Here is an 18,537-nt window from a genome sequence, read left to right on the forward strand (position 1 = left end):
GAAGCTCGTTAGCGCAGCCGACTAACGGACCAATGAAATCACCAATCGGCTCACAGGCCAGAATTTTCGATCGGTCTGCGTGGGTCGATGAACTTTAGGAATGCTATCACTGATGTAGCCACACTAGAATTTCAATGTCTTGATCGTGATGAGACGAGGGGGTAATAGTTGTATCAAATCATTCTTTTTAATATTATTATTTTTTCACAACTAGATCGACATAAGATTTTGTGATTGCTATTGTACCAGTGGTTTCGTTTTAGTTGTGATTTGAATTTGAATACATTTCGTAACAAGATCTAATGGTGCATTACGATGAACCAAATGAAGCCACTGGCAATGCTTTTCAAAGCTTAATAAAAAAATCTCTCAATAAACTACTACCCATCCAGCGTGCATAAACCGATATATATCAACTATATGACTAGGATACAGGTATTTCTTTTATTTATTTATATTTCTGATGTATAGTAATACGCGGATATGAAACGCAAAAATGCGCTACGCGTTTTTTACGATCTGCACGCTCTCTCTCTCTCTCTTTCTCTCTCAAGTGGCTTTTTTATGGGGCGACATTTTAAGTTTGTTACTCGCAGCGCACGATACAAATCTGGCGGTAGGTAAAAATACGCACGACAATGTGTACCCCACGCGTTGATGTGACGCCTGCAGGGTTTTATTCGCGACCCGATTTTTTTTTTTCTGGTAAAGGAGAAAGGAGAGTTGCTGCGATGGTGGTGCAGTATCGAGTCTTTCGTGAAGCTGCGGTTTTATTTATAAGCGATTTATTTATGATATAGATATGGTTGTTTTAGTCGCGAGATTATATCTGTGTGGGCGTGTCTGCGCAATCGTTTAGTTTTGAAAAATAATTGAACGATGAAAAATTTCTACCTACTCGAGGCTAAACTGCCAGTCAACTCGTTGCACTCGCGAAACTAAATACTGGTCAACTTCCGATCGACATAGGTGTCAACGCCACGCTTCTTCTCTTTTCAAGCCCAGTACGCACCATATCCGATCTCACGACGACGAAAGTGGTACATTATAAGGGTCTCTCTTCTTCAATTTTTAAAAGTAGTTTTTACTTAGCCGTCAGCTGTCGTCGTACTTACATATCCGTCGACACGTCGCTTGAGAAACTTGATCGAAGACAAGTTTCAATAAGCGAGTTAATGATTTAGGGAAGCGAATGTGCAAAGTCAGTCTTCACATTTTTTTTAGCCAACATAAGTACGATTGAGACATTGAACACTGAATCTCAATTAAGTTTACCGCAATGATAAAATTCAATTAACCAATTAATCTCGCAAGAGAGAGAAAAAGAGAGAGACTATTACTTTGGTTAGAGTAGTTGTAGATTGCGCACCATTATTTCAATTGTTATGGTGATTCAATTTACAATATTTTTTCGCTTGCTTCCGAGAACAGAGAAACGCCGTTACTCATTTAATCACGATACAGAAACCTTCGCTGCTATGACCTATTTACTAATCGTTTATGATCACGATCATTTACGATTTCATCTGCTATATCTGATGCATTCCGAATGCAGCATTTACTTTCACCTCCAATCCATAAATTTCAGTATTATAATTGTTCGTTTCTTTGTGCGCTAACTTTCTTGCGTTGAATCGACGTAATTTATCGAACTTGGTCGAGTAACGGTGCGGTACGAGACTTCAAAAATAAACCTGAAAAAGGGAACGCGACAAAAGTAAATCCCGAGACGGCCGGAGGATAAATTAGAAGACAAGATTGGCATCGGATGTTAGACAATATTCGCGGGAGGCTCTCATTATTCATCGTTCGCGTGTGGTTTTCTCGCGCGCGCACGGGGCCACCATAACGGGTCCCCTTCTCTACGGAGAGATTGGAAAATGCGCCGGCACGTAATACCGTTTGTGGTCGCATACCAACCTCCCTATACACTTGCGACAAAAAACTATACATATATACATGTAAAGAAAACGGCAACAGCCTTGCGTGCGAAAAAGAAAAAAAACAACGGAATCATGCAGCTCAATGATTGAAAGGAAAATGTGTAGCAGTAGTGATAAGTTATCGCGTGAGATTCTGAAATGGAATTTTTTCGCGCTGGTGAACATTTGTCTCCAAATCGTTGTTAGGAAAATCGTAATTTACTCGAACAAAATATCAGTGTCTGGGTTATATTTAGTTCCTAATAGTTGTCGAAATAAATAAATTTGAATAATCCTCTTCAGAGAGAAATAAGTTTTCTTGAGCAGACGGGTTCTTCGTCACCTCGTGTGTTGAGATCTACAAACTGACCAAGTGCCGAAGGAGGAAGATGCGACCTTGCTCGCTCGCAGCACGGTAATTTATCTGTCAGTGTGTCACCGGAAGCAGCCAAGATCTCTGCGTGCTGTATCTCTCTGCGCAAAAATAATAGGCCAACAATTTTAACGAAAGTTTTGAGTCTTTCCGCGCGAAAGTTTGCCGCCGAGAGTATTGGAACGCGCCGGAAGCGATTAATTGCAAAGTACGAAAATAGTTCGATACCTCCACGTTGTTTATGACGCGAAACGCTTTCATTCAGATTATACGGCATCTCCTTCCTTTTTTATTTATTTATTTATTTTTTTTTCCACGTAAAAGAACGACCGGTGGTTTTATACATTTTATTTAATAAAAATTCAATACAATCAGACATTTCATTGTGCATGAGAATTCGTTCATAAGGTAAAATGTGTACATTATAGAAAGCTGACGTATGTATCGTCGCGACTGTTTACAAACACAGTCGGAATGGTGACTACATAAATTTAACCAATCGCAAACTATATCATCAATTAAAAATAAATAAATAAATCTCGTAAAGATAAAAGTGTAGAAGGAACGTGAATATGTATATCTTGACGGTGATTCTGTTCGATGACGTTCAATTAGTGCTGCCGGTATTGCTGTCGTAACCACCAGCGATTCAGATGACGACGTCGAATGTGACATTCTACAATTGATACAAAACCATTTGTAAAATTAGCAATGACAACTTTCACAAAGAGTAATTGTCGTATGTGTTACTCTTTTCAAAGTTTTTTATAATCAAGATATGATTGTTAACTTTAAATTTTTTCGGTAATGAGTGATCGTAAAAAAACTTGGGAATCTCCTCGTGAATAATTTTGTAAACCGCGTAATTTGCATATTTATGTGAATAACACTACGATGATTACTGATTCACGATGATACGAATGACCTTTTTAAAATTCAACGTTGCGCCAATGAATATAAGCCAATTAAAACGATTTTAAACGTTGATCAATCAACAGCGTCAAATATTGGAATTACGCATTAATAACAACAGATAATCAAACCAAAATCGAAGTATTTACTTTGAATTGCAAGCATTTGCATGAGTACAAGTGCCTATTTGAAAATCGAATGTCGCAATGAAATGGTCAAATCCAACAGACTCGCATGGATTTCATACAAGAAAATCTGCTGTGGGAACTTTTGAATGGTGAGAAGTAACTCACTGGAGCAAAACTTCCTATCAAGCGCATGATTGCACGTCGACTTTTTACTGGACCTTGCACCTCTGGTCCTCGCACTCTCGCCACCAGCAGCCGGCTGTTCCCGAACATCTTCAGTCGGCAAAACTCTTACGCGCGGCTGCCGAGTCTGACGATCAACGGCAATCAAATTCACCCGGAGTCTCATCGTCGGTCCATGTGGCGTCTGCACCACAAACGAATACGAGCTCTGATGGTCGTCCGGGCGACGTAGGTTGCGCTGTGGCGCGCGTGCCATTTGTATGCTCACTTGGCGCGGATCGAACGAGCGCCGATTCACCGGCGTATTTTGCGCGGCCAACATGATTCCGCGTGCAACGCTCACGAAGTAAACACCGCAACTGAACGACCATAAATATCGCGATCGACGAAGCTTTCGGCATCAGCCATTTTGATTCCAGCCGAGGCAACATCTTCGGCGAGTTGTTTGCAATTCACTCGCGGTCAACCGTTAAACGCATTAGCACACTTGAGCTACCGATAAGTAAGTACAGCGTTTTTGAGCCATTTTTTTTCCTTTCCAAGAGCATAGTCACTCGCACGCGAAAGAGCGCCACACTCTCGTTTATTTTCCCTTTTTCTCCCGTCGAAAGTCAAGTGCGACTGGAGATTTCGAATGACGGCTCCGGCGTGATATGCATTAAATGTTATCAAGCGCTTTATTCGAAACCGAAGCGCACTCCCACGATTTCATACGCCCGTAATCTCCCTTTATTTTTTCTCTCCTTCCAAACAAAAACTTTTTAATACGCGCCGTCTATCGCACTGTTTTCGACTTTGATGCGTCTGTAATTTTCTACAGAGGAGAGAAGTATACGATTATGTTAATGTTCTCTCTGTCCACTTTGCCCACGAGACGAGCGCGTTCTAGCGCTTCATTGTCGAAATGCAGCGACGAGGTATCGCTTTGCGCGTACATGTACGCAACGGCACAGTCATTTAATTCTACACAATTATATTTTTGTCGTCGGAACAGAGGTGGGATCGTGAAATCCATCTTCTTCGCTAACGAGCTGTTCTGTTGTTTCAGATCTGTCCAAGCGACGCAGGGCCGACGCTCGAAGATGAAGCTTTAATACGAGATAACTCGAGGAACAGACAAGCAAAGAGGAAAGATGTCGAGCGCGACGCAGTGCCGGCATTTCGTGCAGAACGCTTGGAAGAAGGAGCTCTGCTCCAATTGCTTCAAGTCGCGCGAGGAGCACGCGACACTAAATCAAGAGCATCATCAAAGACAGATCGTCGCGAAAACTACCAATAGTGTTAAACGCGTCGCTCATAAAGTCCAGGTGAGATTTCATTTCCTAATCGTCTTCTACGTGGACTTTAGTCGAAAGCAATCTCTTTACCTGTCCCGTCGTCGAATAAAATCTCTCCCTCTCCGCCCCTCGGTAGTGCACACACATATACGAGATTGCAAACTCCCGCCGCCTTGGAAATGAATGTCTGCGGTCGTCATATAGAAACGTGTTTTTCTTGCGCTCGTACAATGTTTGCCTGCGTACATAACGAAGGAAGCGATAATTCTTTGAGCTGCAACTTTGTCTAAAGCGTTTCACACGCGCGCCGGCAGACCGATGGGTGATCAGTTTAAATCATCGCCTGTTCTTTCCCGGCGGTATTCAATCTTTCCTCCGGCCGACGTGTAATCAAATTTTACGACGGTGATAAAATAGATGTTACACGAAACGAGAAAAAAAGGCGCAATTGCAAAAACTGCGAAATCGTTGTAGTTTCCTTCTTCTTTCTTTTGCAGTAATTGTAGTTTGGAGATGATAAAATTTTTTTGCTGTTGCACGCGTTATCAAGATTATTCTTGCGGATGCAACGTACGTTGTCATTACATTGAACCGCAGCGCGTGCCGTCGAGGGAAAATTTAAAAAAACATTGAAGCTAACGTTGGCTCGAACACGCACACCTGGAGTTATTTTTACTCGAACTACAAATGAGAAAATTCGCCCAAATAGTTAAAATATTTCCATCGATAATTATAAACTATCCACGAACCATCGCCGTCACTCTGACCTTATCCTCCACAGAGAGATTTACCTTGTGCGTATATGGCCCACGGGTATGTTACAGCCTGCCGGAGGAGAAAACTAGGTCATCCTCTTGCAAACCATACACACGCGGAAGAGACGACGACGCTAATGATTCGCGCGCGGAATTTCGAGGTCGCGCTTAATGAGCTGGGTAGAGCTGATTTATAATTGCATCGCGGAAAAAAGTATCCAGATTTCAGATTTCATGAGTGCAATGTACTCTCGGCAGATTTTTTCCAATTTCAACTTACTCATCGTAGATTAATTACGTGTATGATTCAAAGTTTACCCCTTTTGCTCTGATCTTATCAAAATAACGTGGAGGCCTAAAGTACGATAAAAAAAGTAACATTTATATACTACTTTATCATTCATTTTATCATTAAAACCAACAAAAAGCCTCGTACTCAGCCAAAAATCCGGCAAGCATTACGACTTCCCGCGTGGATCGCAAGCAACATGAGTAATCGCTGATGCAATGAGCGATTAACGGCGCCTTGTGGATGCGAAGTTGTGATGGGTGTCGCGCGCGTAGTGGCCTTTTTCTCTCTCTCTCTCTCTCTCTCTCTCTCACTCTGACCAAAAAAAACGTGATGGATTGCTGGGAGGATGTTTTGCTTGTCATGAAATTGAAAAGAAGAGATGATACGGAAGTTATAATGATCAATTTATTAAATGTGGAGTTTATAATAATGTTCACCTGCAGAACGTGGATTACGGTAATTGTTTAGTCATTGCAGTTTGAGGATTAGATCAAATGTATACTTATCCTTTTAATTATTTTTTTGATTATAAAAATCGTGTCTGTCTCCTTGAAATTTACACTGCGCTGTATAAAACTTCACTGGCGTTGAAAAATGTAAGACGACAGCATAATAAAAAATACATTCATTATCTCATAACAACGAATTTCACGCTCTAAAGAAATTCGCACAACCAGATGAGAAAAAAGAAAAGAAAATACATTCATCAACGCGCACAACAACGGCAACAATCGTTATCGAAGCATCACTTTTTCTTTCAATTAGCCATCGCTCACGCGAACACTTGAACTCTTCCCATCGACGGCTGCTCATAACTTTGCGTGCACAGATCAGCGAAAGCGCATCAACACAAAAGACTCGAGAGAAACGTCGCGATTTTTCCTTCCTATTTTTTTGCAGGGAAAGCCTCGCTGAGTTCGATCTAGGCCGTCCGATAAAAAAGAGTTTCGCGGGAAAGCCAATTATCATGGGCTTTTCGTGCTAATTATGAACAGGCTTCCTTTGCAGCGCGCGATAATTGCGACATGCTATTTTTTTCATTCTTTGCTTTCTGCTAGCTTGACGAATTGAGATGTCGACTTTTGTTTCGGTAGTTTTTTTTTTTAAGACGAGAATCGCGGTGATTTACGCGTGTTTACGCGATTATGTCGTTTTGTTACGGGCATTTCGGAATATCAACAATTCTATTTCAACTGAGTCATTTGCTGTATACTCCGCAAATTTGACCGGAACGAAAAGTGAATGAAAGCGAAACTGCAGAAGGTTAAACATTAGCGAATTGCGTGTGTTCTAAGCGCACATTGCAACGAGTTCGTCACGCGCATCCACAATCGAGGTGTACGCGACTATTGCACACATATCGCCGACAAGCGCGAGTCCTTGCGCACTTGTATTGCGTAGGCAAGTGTCGGAATTCATTCCCTCGAAACGTCGTCGTAGTCGTCACAACACATCATAATTTTCGCCGTCGTCGTCGCAATTTTTCGCTTGCCTCGGAACTATAACGAAATTTTATCGCCGACCGATTTGATGGTGCATTGTCAAGCCTACGTACAATTGAATAAATAATAGCATTTTCCCGTAGGTATCTCGTGATTTATAGTCATCTCTGGCTGGATTAGTTTACGACGCAATTGCGAAAAACGGTTTGTCTTTTAACTACTTATTATACTTATTATACTGCGGCCCTGTTATTTAATCAATATTTTCTTCGGAAAATTAACACGAAAATAAACACGCTCGCTGTTTATACCCCGACGGAATAAAAGCTCCTTTCACTTCGCCGAAATTGCAAAACAGATTTGTCAAACAAAAGCCTCCAAAACTAATCTTAATTTACAGGGTATCCTCCGCTCGAAAGAAGCTAGAGCAAAACGCAAAAATGTAGTCTTCCCCGACACACTGACCGAAATAATCGGCTACGACGGTGGTGACTTTTACGGCTCGGACGACGAGCATCCGGACGATCAACCGGACAGTTGTTCCGAAATTGACGATCTTCCGGATAGCGAAGAGGAACGAGCACTGGGCAACTTGACCCGCGCTAACACCAATTTCAATACAGTCACGGCAAATCTCACCGGAACAATCGAAGAAGCCAAAGCTGCCTCGTCAAGAAGTTTCAACACGCTGAGGCTTGGCAGAGCACCCAAGGATGGAGATGGCAAGAAACCCGCGTTGTTGGTTACCGTTACGCCGTTTGGCGGCGATGACAGTGTTCCCACTGCGAGGTAAGTTTGCTAATGAATTACAACTTTGCCGAGACCATCGGTGACTTGACGAATTTTTTATTGATTTTGTAGAAGATTAGTCGAGAAAAAGTCTTCCCCAAATTCAACGAAACCTAAACCAGTCAGCGTGGACGAGTCGCCGAAACCCATCGCAGAATTTATACCGAAGGCTACCGTGAGTAAGAAGCCTGTCGAAGAAACGAAATCGATCGAATCGCCGAAAACTGTACCGGCACCAGCGGCGATCGTAGACATGCCACTGATAACGTCGACGAATTTACTCTCGGTAATATCACCAACGACGACCGAACAACAGAGACGAACGACGAGCATCGCGCGAACTCCTGCTATTAAGAAACCGGAAAACGAGAAGCCGAGAATCGTTGCGCAGGATCAAAATGCTGCGAGGAATCAGAAGAACCTCGAAATGTCAAATGGTGTCGAGCTCAAATTGAATCCTGTTAGGACCAAGCACGATAATGATAAGGACAATTCTAAATTTGCCAAGGTAGGAGATTATAATTTCTTTTTTTCTAAGTTGTGGTTGACAATATTTTTATTTATCGAAATCCCATTTGTAGGAGATACCAAACTACACAACAGATAAGCCTCGCCCAGCACTCACCGATCTAACGGAGCGTAAAGTCGAAGGCGAGGCAGCGAGTGAAAAATATCGTCCATACGAACAAAGTCGCGAATCAGCCGGTGAACCAGATGGCAAAGCAGACGAGGAGGTTTTAACCGAACCACCAGCTTTACCATCAAGCCCACCACCAGCAATGGAATCATCTGCTAAACGTACGTCGTTCTTACATGGTATGACGGAGAAACCGAAAGTGCCGCAGAAACCCGTAAGTCTGCCGACGAAGGTCGTTGGATCGAGTTTGGCTTCGCTGCTCAGCGAAAACAGACTTTACGAGTACAGATTGAGTCAAATGCAAAGAAGTGCTGCGCTGTCGCACTCGCAAAGCGAAAGTCAATTATGTGCAATCGAGAGTGGTGCAAAGGTGAGTGTGGATTCGTGCAGTGAGTCGACGAGTGACAAAACTGAAGAGAAAGACGAGCAGGTTTGTGAAGCGTTGGATGAATACACATCAATTTTTTTTTTAACATTAGTTGAAGGTTTTTTATAATTACTATTTAGGTAGAAGAGGAGATAGAAGGCGAAGAAGATGAAGACGATAGTGAATCGTCAACGGACGCTCCGCGTTCATTTTCGAAGCGCCGAATGGCGCCACAACCACCGAATCCATCCGAAGACACCTCGTTGAACCTTTTCACGCGTAACCCGGCGTCGAAACAATCCGACTGTCCGGTTGTACGCGAGAAAGAGAAACGCGAACGTGCTTCAAGCTGTAGTCCAAAATTCCGCAAAGGTGAAGTCACAGAAAGCACAGCAGCAAACAGACCGCCAGAGCCAGCGCCTAGGAGGAATATATCCTTATCACAGGATAGTCTGGCTATGGCGGCTAATAGCGAAAGAGTAGTGGAAGAGAAGAAGAAGAATCGATCAAAATTCTCATTGAAAAAGTTCTTAAGGATGGGATCGAAAAAGGTGAGTTATTTAATTTTAATGCGCTGTATGCAGGAGAAAATGTAAGTATTCTAACTGCTGATGATTTCAAGGACGTTGACATGACGTGCGGTTCGAAAAGTGATGAGATTCCGTCAACGCCGCAACCAAAGCCACGGCTGGAAATCATTCATCCGCTGGAACTGGATGGAGCTGCTGTACAAGTCGTGAGAAACGACAAGAATGCTAATGGCGGTGAAGATACCACTGAGTTGAAGAGTGATGCCCCTGGCAGTAGCAGTCCCATCATCCACAATACTCCTCCTCATGTCACGAGTAAGTTTTACGTTTATTGTAACTTTTGTAATTGCTACTTGATAAGATATTATATTTGACACTAACATCGATTTCCATGATTTTTTTAGCTATATTTGAGTAAACATACTTAAACTGATAAGGCATGTATGATAAATTTATTTCGGTATTCGATCTTATAAAACCTAAAACGCCAGATAACTTCTCGTTTTCTTTTTAACTATAGAGAATATTTGACTACTGATAGTAATAAGTTAATTATGCCAAAATTACCAAACATTACTTAAATGAAATATATTATGTTTTGATATTGATTTATATTAGAAATGAACAGCAAATAATTTCTTAAATTAAAATAATTGCAAAATTATGATATAGACAATAATACCTAGTTTCTAAAAATTTTGAAATTCAAATGCTTCCATTTACTAAAACTGCAGTTCGACCGAGTAAACCGCCTCCACCACCTCGATCACAATCACTCGACGAATCGTCGAGTCGAATACAGCAGCAGCAACAGCAACAAAACAGTGGGAAGCCGTTAAACGGTAAAAGTTGGCAGCCGAACGGCAATAGCGGCAACAACGATTCGATTTACGCTAACTTGGGTAAGTTCAGGCCCATACAGTGCAACTAATCCACAAGCCACACCTCTCTATTTAGCCATCCGCTGCAATATACAATATATTGATCTTGTAGTAGTTCGAAGCCGAGCGATAATTAATAATTACAATTGTCCTCCTATAACCGCGCTACTTTTTTATTCGATCCATATTTAGTTAGTTTATTTACATACGTATGTTTACGTCTCTCATATGTAACAGCCATACTCACATGATAGACTCGCACCTGCTTTATTCATTTATGTTTTTTTATATAGACGATTGTTAATTCTTTATGTGTAATGTAGTAGCTCGTATTAATATCTTTTTTCCTTCTTATGTGTGTACATCGATTGAAAATATCAGTTGTTTTAGCTTTTTAGAGAGCTTGTTTCGAGAAAAATTATACAGATCTGAGATTACTGTTTGAAATCATAATACGAGGGATTTTTCCTTTATTTGATTTCTTTACGGTTTGCTTTAGCAGACGTTGCAGTACTATATTTTTCTAGTTATCAATTATTATTTTTTTTATTTATCAAAGTAGTTTGAATCAGCTTTGTTAACGAGAATGCTAATGGAAGCTTTTTTTCGTTAATATGCTCCACTGAATTTGATAGCAATAAAACAGAGATTATTCATGAAATATCATTGACGTGGATGCATTAGCTAAAAATTGATGTATTGTAGATCAATTTTGAGTAGATGAAATTTTATTGACTTGAAGAAGCATTTGTCTATAACAAACATTGATGATTTATAATAGAAATGCTTACTTCAAAATTTTAGTTTTTTATATTTGATTCACGTACTGATTTTATGAAAACAAAAATCAAAAGTAGACGTTAGATTCATTACATTTAATAGTTCGCAATATCATTTTTTATAAAGTGAATAGAAACTTTTGTAATATTATGAAAGAATTTTATTCAAAAAATAGTTTTAATATTTTCAAAGTATTTCAGCGTTTGCATGTAACTTTGCTGAAATGAAATCTATAATTTTTTTACAGAAGCTGAATTAATCGAAAAAGAACTGATTGAAGTGTAATCTGAACAGACACGTAATGAAGACGTTTTAAGTGTTACAAAAAATAATAAATAAAACTTCAACTAATTAACTTTTCTTTCGATGTACATTTATAATACAGAAAAGCAGGTCGAATTGCGATTAGTAATATTAGTAATAATAACAAAAATAAAAATGTGCGTTTACAACCGTAGTGTTGGGTGTAATGATCCTTTTTCTTTTTGTACTTTGTTACAATGTTTTGTTCGTTTCTAATAAGCAAAAAAATAAAAAATAAAAAAAAATAAAAAAAAATGAAGTAGTAATGTAACTTTGAGAATTTATCAATCTGGACGAGATAGTACATTTTTGTACGTAATTAAGATTAGACAAAATCCCCAAATAGTCTCTATGCTAAAAAAGTATATCATGTAGTTCTGCGCTGAACAAAATACCTAAAAACCTAATTATTATTATTCATATTTTTTTTTTAGTTATAGTACGAAACAAAGTAAAAATCTCGTCTTTTTGTGTGCTTCATAATTAGTGCAATAAGTACACTTTTGTTAATGATAATTTTAGGTCGATTGATTTTAATGATTCGTGAATTCGTGAAACGTAGAGACTTTATTCTCTCATGTCATTATTATTCTCTTTTTTCCTACGTTCACCATCTTAACTATTTTTTTCTCGACTTTCTTGACTTTTCACGGATGTTTCACGAGTCTCGAGGATTAACGATATCCTGTGATATATTTACTATTTTGATATGTTAATGATATACGTAACGTTTACAATTAGCAGTATTTTTTAAGAAAAAAATAAATTAAAAGGTAAAATATTCGAGTAAGGTTTGTGTATTACGAAGGCGTGAAAAAAAGTTTGAGAATGGCTGAATAGAATGAGGAACAATCCGTCAACTATCTGTTTTGCGAGTAAGTTTAGCGAGAACGAACATTTTTTTGTATTATCACACAGCTGATATACAACTTTGTGCTTTTTTTTGGAAATAAATGTTTTTTCTAATGAAATCTAAAAGTTCTTTTTTTTACAGTCAATCGTACACGCCGTCATTTTATTTTTTTTACATTTTTGTGTTTTGTGCTGTCTTTTTTTACACGTTTTCTAAATTTTTTTTTATTTGGTGTGCTCATAATTTTTTGTTTTATTCATGTTTTTCTTTTTCAAAATTTACTCTTCACTCTTTTCTATTATTTAACCGCACCTGAAAAACAGACCATCTCTCTTTTTCTCGTCAATAATTCTCAAACACTCAAAACTGTTAGAACAATCTCGGACTGAAACTACACTCACAGTACTACAAAACGAGACCCCCAAAGACAATTCATTTTGGTAAAAGTTATTCGACACTAACTTTCTACACTTAAAAAAAAAGTCATAAAATCATCGTTGAAAAACAAATAAAACAAAGCACAAAAGGAACACGGAGCATTGCGCCAAATCACTGCATTTTTTGGATGGTACATACATGTAATACATACGTGTGTAAACTGTCAGTGAATATAGCTTTTTTCTTGTATCCCATTCCGCTGTTTTGTCATTCAATGAAAAACAAAAAAAAGCATCATGAAAAAAAATACATGTATTCGCTCTTGCTATATGCACATAACTGGCTGGCGACTAACGCAGCATGCATTGAATGCAGATTCCTTGGCGGTCGGCGTCTCGCTGCTCTCTATTGCGGATTCGTAACCGCGATAGCGACCAACTCTCCTATAACATCCTCTTCTTCCTTTGTCTCTCCCGAAGGAGCTGGCACGTAATGGCGATTTGCATCGTAACTGGAGACTTGCGCGTGTGCTACTTTTTTTTATTTATCGCGCAGTCTCTGTCGCGCTGATGTGATCTTGACAATTACATTTTCAGTCACTTTGACCGACTAATATCGAGAATTGTAATTTACTTGACTAATAAATCCAGCAGTGCTTTGCAACGTTTCCTAAAATTGCATAATCGCAAAAGAATCATTTCCGGAAACTGGCATTAGCCAACGTTAGCATTCGATCTCTCCATCTAATAGCCCGCAAAGCAAACCGCGAAAGCATAAAACAACCGCAACTCAACGCATAACTCGAAGGGCGAAAAGAAAAAATAAAGTAATAAGATGCCGCTGTCTGTTTATCTGTCTCTGTCTTCTCTCTCTCTCTCTCTCTCTCTCTCTCTCTCTCTCTCTCTCTCTCTCTCTCTCTCTCTCTCTCTCTCTCTCTCTCTCTCTTTCGCGCGCGCGCGCGTACGTAGTATTCGCTGCACATGATATCCACACACGTGTCTTGATTGTCTTGATTGTGTTATGTCGTACCATTCTATTTACTAACACCGTCAAATTTGGCGCGCGCTTGTTTGTGGGCGTGATGATCTTGTGCTTCGCGCGTGAAGGGCCTGCAGCAGCGGAGGATGTTGCAGGTGCTATTAGGAGTGGCCTCGCGCCAGCTAAGCCAAGGCGTACGTCAAGTATGAGGGACCAACAGCAGCTTGCAGTAGTCAGCGGGCAAACTCAGGAGCAGTCATCAGCGCAGCTTTCGAGCAGAAGTGGGATTCACAGTAATCCAATGCAGAGGAACGCGATCGATTGGCCGAAGATCTTACCGCTGGATTTTTCGGTAATTGTTCTATTCAACCTCGATCCAGTGGTTGTCGCGCACTCGTCGGATATGTATCTTTTTCTTTTTAATTCGAACCCAACCCATAGCTATCGAGTGACGACCGGACGTTCGAGGTAGATGATACAAATGCAGAACTGCGACAAGGCGTGAATCATCCGAGCAAGTATCCCCTCTCGAAGCGTCAGTCGGACAGCGGTACGCTTGACTCCAATGCCTCCAGTGAATTGAGATTCCAACAGACTTTCTTCGCTAGATCGACCTCACTTCCATATTGCGCCACCGAAAGCGAACTTGAAGCCTATTCGCCTTTCAGCTATCATGGTGACAAGGTACGTTTCAAATTGACTTTTCGTTTTATAAGTTACGTTTCAATTATATTTTTTGATCGTAGAAAGTCACCGAAGACGGAAAAAAAGACGAGGATGCACGAATTGGTAGGCTGAGACAACGCAGGGGTCGAAGTATCGTTCATCACAGTTTGGAAGATAATTATGGGGCAGTTATCGTTGCCAATCACGAAGCGCTTGCTCAATTTTTGGAACAGGTGCGTGTACAATTTTATTGCACGCAAATATCCATGTCTTCCACGTCTATCGCAAACCCCGACTATAAGTTTTGTCGATAGAGTCTTACCGAATTTTCATATCCTATTTCCAGACAAATCAGGCACCTGCAGTGCCACAAAGCCTACGCTTCTTGAAAACAATCAACCTACAATTGCGTTCCTTCAGTATCGATCGTAGCACGGCGGTAACGACAGGTAGGCGGCTATTCTTTTCAGCTGTATGGAACGAACAGAACAACGTGACACTGTGCCTGGCCTTCGACTCATCCATGCGAGTCGCACAAAAGGAATTTTACCTTGCACCGATCGTCGAATTCATTGATACTGTACCCAAGGATATTCTAGATTTAGGACAGAATATAGCGAAGAAAAGTGCAGAAGGTAACGAAAAAACAATGAAATAACGAGTTTTTTTCGATGAGATTTCAAATTACACACACGATTTTTCTTTACAGCGACAATTTCTGTATTACCTCGATTGCAAATCAATACACTCAAATCGTTTGCCGAATCAGTCACTGTAGAGAATAGCAACGACGAGAATGCTACAAGAGAATCATCCTTTATCTTACTGCAACTGGTCAATGCTTTGAAAAGCTTGCAAGCGCAAGGCATAGAAGACGCCCCAAAAGATTTAAACAATATTGTACTGTGTCGTGAAGATAAAGATGCTTACCATAGGCTCTACGTTTTTCAAAGGTAAGTAACTTCAATATTTGTGATTAGCGATTCATTATTCGTTCTATTATTAATCATTCAAATTTTATTCTAGATTGAGCATAGACAGTTGCGAAAATGACAATGTAGAATATACCTCGCTCTGTCAGTGCGCATTTTACGCTCTGGATCAGCTCAATTTGTCAAAGAAGCTACCGCTAATACGGGAGCTACTCATGCGTGAAAAAGCCGTTACGTTATCACAAGTAAATATTTTGAAAGATAATTTTATATCTGAATAGATCAGCACAATTAATAAAATCTTACAAACTTAATCCACCTGTAGGTCAAATCCGTGCTAGAATTCTCACTATGGGGCCCGTCAGATGCAACTCTGGGTGGACCACGCGAACGCGAAACAGCACTTCAGCGATGGCTGGACTTAGAGCGAGCAACGGTACTGCACGCGCTGGTCCGCGCGCGAGCTCAGCTCTCCGTCACCGACGAATACCAATTACTCTTCCTCGTACGCACCAGTGCTAAAATCATGTGCGAAGCTTCGCTGCTACTCGACCGCCAACGTAATGGATTTCTCACGCGTGGTAGCTAATCTCACTTTTGAACAAGTCTGATATGAAATCAAAAATACAATTTGCGATTTTAGGCGATACGTTAATACTCATTTTGAACAAAAATCTTAATCAAATTTATTTTGCACTGTCTAATAATTCTTTTTTGTTTAAAGGCATATGCTTTAGTCGTTTCGAAAATGCCATAAACTTTATTAGTCTTTTATGAAAATTAAATCAAACTTAAATAAAAGTCAGTTTGAAACTGACTGTTAACAAACTTTTCAATACTCTATGTTTAAGTTATTGTTTTGTTATAAAACGTTATTTTTATAAGAATGATTAAAATTTATTTTCTTATAAAAAAGAACTAAATGGTAATGTTATGTTTCATACTTGCTAATGTGAAAATTGTTATGATGGAGGGTTAAGACTACTATTGAAAAATGTATATTTGTAGTGTTGAGGTCAATATTGTATAATTACATGAACTAAAGATTTATTTATAATTAGAAAATTTTCGTAATAAAATAAAAGCTATCTTGCCATAATATGTCAGTACTTTTCTTTTATTTTACTATCCATTATAGAAGATTCTAATAATATTCACCTGATATTATTTAAAGAGAAAAATATGTTGCTGTAATAATTGAACACAACAAATTTGTCTCACCTGACGGAATAATTTAGTTTTTATTGTTAAAAGATCGTATTTTTGAATGAATAATAGTCAGAACTAAAAATAGTTAGAATTTGTTTTATGACATTATTTTTTTAGATAATGTTCTAAAGATCATAATAAAAAAATAAAAGTGTATATATTGAGAAATAAGAGATGGATACGCGTAGTGAATATAATAAGCTAACATTTATTAGAGATTTTCAAAAGAAACGTATAGAAATAATTCGTACGCTCGGATAATAGCATTCTGATTAATTATACGACCCCCGCTTACTTTTCCAATCATCCATTCGAGGAGAAAAGGATGCCAGGTTCTCCGTGTCTTCCGAAATATCGGGGGCTCTACGCTAACGCTACCAGTCAACATATACACACCATATTATTAAAAACATTAATCATCTGCAAAATTATATTTGGAGATAATGTCATATATTTTGTCAGTGTAGTCACCATTGAATAATCACCGTTTCTCTGCAAAGTCGCGAACAGCATAAATGAAATCAAACGATTACTTCTGATTGCGTTTCAAAGAAACTGTGCACACTTTACACTTAGGACAATACCATTTGCCTTCGGGAGCTATAGTCAAATTAACACAAGCGTAATGAAACCATTCGTACGAGCACTGCAAAACGCAAAGTTAATTTAATGAAGCACTTGGGTATGTAAAAATGTAGGAAAAAGGTAAGAACGATGCTTTTAATTTCTCTGGATTAAAATGCGTTTGAGAAAGGCAGGATACTTACGAGATCGTTATCGCAGGCGATCATATTTCCATACGATACTTGATTGCAAATACAATAGCGCGTCGGATCATAGACAAAATTAACGTCGGCGTCAATAGGTACGTTGCTACTTAGCAAAATACCATTGTCCACCTGGAGTGATGCAAAATCGAGGGGCAGCTGTTGCTCCTGCGTGAAACCTAAATCGGTAATCGGTGCTCCCGACAGGCGTGCTGCTCTTTTTCTGCACGTCAACAAAAACCCAATGGTCGTTACGCGTTACCGAAGCTTGTTATTGCTATTACTCACTTGTCTTTCTTTTTCGACTTGATCCTCTTTTCCTTGCACGTACGCGCCTCGCTCTCAACGGCACTGTCCATCAGAGCTCTCTTTTCAATGACTGCAGTGATCCCTGGACTGTCCGCTTCCAAATCAACTTTAAACTTGCCTATCTCGCGATCGAGCTGCTCGAGGCGCCTCAACAGGAGATGGCGCAATCTTTCCGCTACGTTCACTTTCTCGCCTGCATCTTCTAAGATTTTTTTGAAATCTAGCATTATCGATGTGAATACCGTAATTCGCTTTTCCGTTTTCATTTTTCGTGCATTTTGGAAAAACACATCAGATCTTTTGCTCTGCTCGTCCATTGCATCTATTCATTTATTTATAACTTTTAAGATTTTTCGTCGAAAATTCTAGATTTCATGAAAATAGCAGATTGTCTTACTTTGCACGCCTAAATCAAGTTCTCTGATGGTAGTTAACATGTCCCGTAATTCCTCAGGGAAATTTTCAATTGCTAAAATCGAAATTGTGCGAACGTAATTTAATTTGGCGAATTAAATTTTGTATAATTTCCATTCAAATTTACAGCTTGAAAAGTTGGTCATAAAATTATGAACAAATTAATGTATTTAAAAAAATAATTATTTTTATTAGGATCTATTTACCTTCAATAAAATCGTCTAAATACAGCATTTTCAATTTATTTTAAAATCCAATTGATATAGTTGGTTCTGTTATGTCAATCTACATACGAACAATGATAAATATAACTGGTATTATAAATCAATAATTAGGTTATATTATTGAAATTTTGTTATTTCATTTAACAACGTATAACAGTACTGTTATTTTGGTGGCATTGTGCCATTCACGTTTATTTTGATTCTCAGAAAATAACCAATAAATATGAAAATGAATC

At 39.1% G+C, this 18,537-nt stretch overlaps 3 protein-coding genes across 6 annotated transcripts in view; 1 reads left to right on the plus strand and 2 right to left on the minus strand.

The window, feature by feature from the left end:
* The window catches only part of LOC131669361 (uncharacterized), a 47,495-nt gene extending 31,027 nt beyond the window's left edge, over positions 1–16,468 (plus strand). Inside the window, exons 1-15 of one of the 4 annotated variants that reach the window (XM_058944191.1) lie at positions 1,955–2,337; positions 4,567–4,825; positions 7,685–8,073; positions 8,146–8,581; positions 8,655–9,140; positions 9,218–9,628; positions 9,700–9,922; positions 10,342–10,509; positions 13,909–14,132; positions 14,222–14,464; positions 14,527–14,679; positions 14,793–15,081; positions 15,156–15,399; positions 15,473–15,623; positions 15,704–16,468. In XM_058944191.1, coding sequence (XP_058800174.1) covers positions 4,652–4,825; positions 7,685–8,073; positions 8,146–8,581; positions 8,655–9,140; positions 9,218–9,628; positions 9,700–9,922; positions 10,342–10,509; positions 13,909–14,132; positions 14,222–14,464; positions 14,527–14,679; positions 14,793–15,081; positions 15,156–15,399; positions 15,473–15,623; positions 15,704–15,967 — 3,855 coding nt within the window. In that variant the 5' untranslated portion in view covers positions 1,955–2,337; positions 4,567–4,651 and the 3' untranslated portion in view covers positions 15,968–16,468. Of the gene's footprint in view, positions 1–1,954; positions 2,338–3,882; positions 4,021–4,566; positions 4,826–7,684; positions 8,074–8,145; positions 8,582–8,654; positions 9,141–9,217; positions 9,629–9,699; positions 9,923–10,341; positions 10,510–13,908; positions 14,133–14,221; positions 14,465–14,526; positions 14,680–14,792; positions 15,082–15,155; positions 15,400–15,472; positions 15,624–15,703 lie in introns of those variants that run through there. The other 3 variants (XM_058944189.1, XM_058944192.1, XM_058944190.1) reach the window with 3 other exon arrangements.
* LOC131669363 (uncharacterized) lies at positions 2,611–3,989 on the minus strand. Its single transcript, XM_058944193.1, has 2 exons — positions 3,501–3,989; positions 2,611–2,971 (listed from the first exon to the last, which is right to left on the minus strand). The coding sequence occupies exons 1-2, from the start codon at positions 3,838–3,840 to the stop codon at positions 2,907–2,909; spliced, it is 405 nt and encodes a 134-aa protein (XP_058800176.1). The 5' UTR covers positions 3,841–3,989; the 3' UTR covers positions 2,611–2,906.
* Positions 16,469–17,116: 648 nt separating the features above from the next.
* On the minus strand, positions 17,117–18,311 carry LOC131669379 (inhibitor of growth protein 3-like). The gene is made up of 5 exons (XM_058944210.1): positions 18,284–18,311; positions 18,061–18,132; positions 17,643–17,985; positions 17,355–17,577; positions 17,117–17,233 (listed from the first exon to the last, which is right to left on the minus strand). Exons 1-5 carry the CDS (start codon positions 18,309–18,311, stop codon positions 17,117–17,119), a joined length of 783 nt encoding a protein of 260 aa, XP_058800193.1.
* Between the last annotated feature and the right edge of the window lie 226 nt (positions 18,312–18,537).

The sequence above is a fragment of the Phymastichus coffea genome, unplaced genomic scaffold (genome assembly GCF_024137745.1).
Source record: "Phymastichus coffea isolate CEN01 unplaced genomic scaffold, Cenicafe_Pcof_1.1 PCOF00092, whole genome shotgun sequence".
Classification (NCBI taxonomy): domain Eukaryota; kingdom Metazoa; phylum Arthropoda; class Insecta; order Hymenoptera; family Eulophidae; genus Phymastichus; species Phymastichus coffea.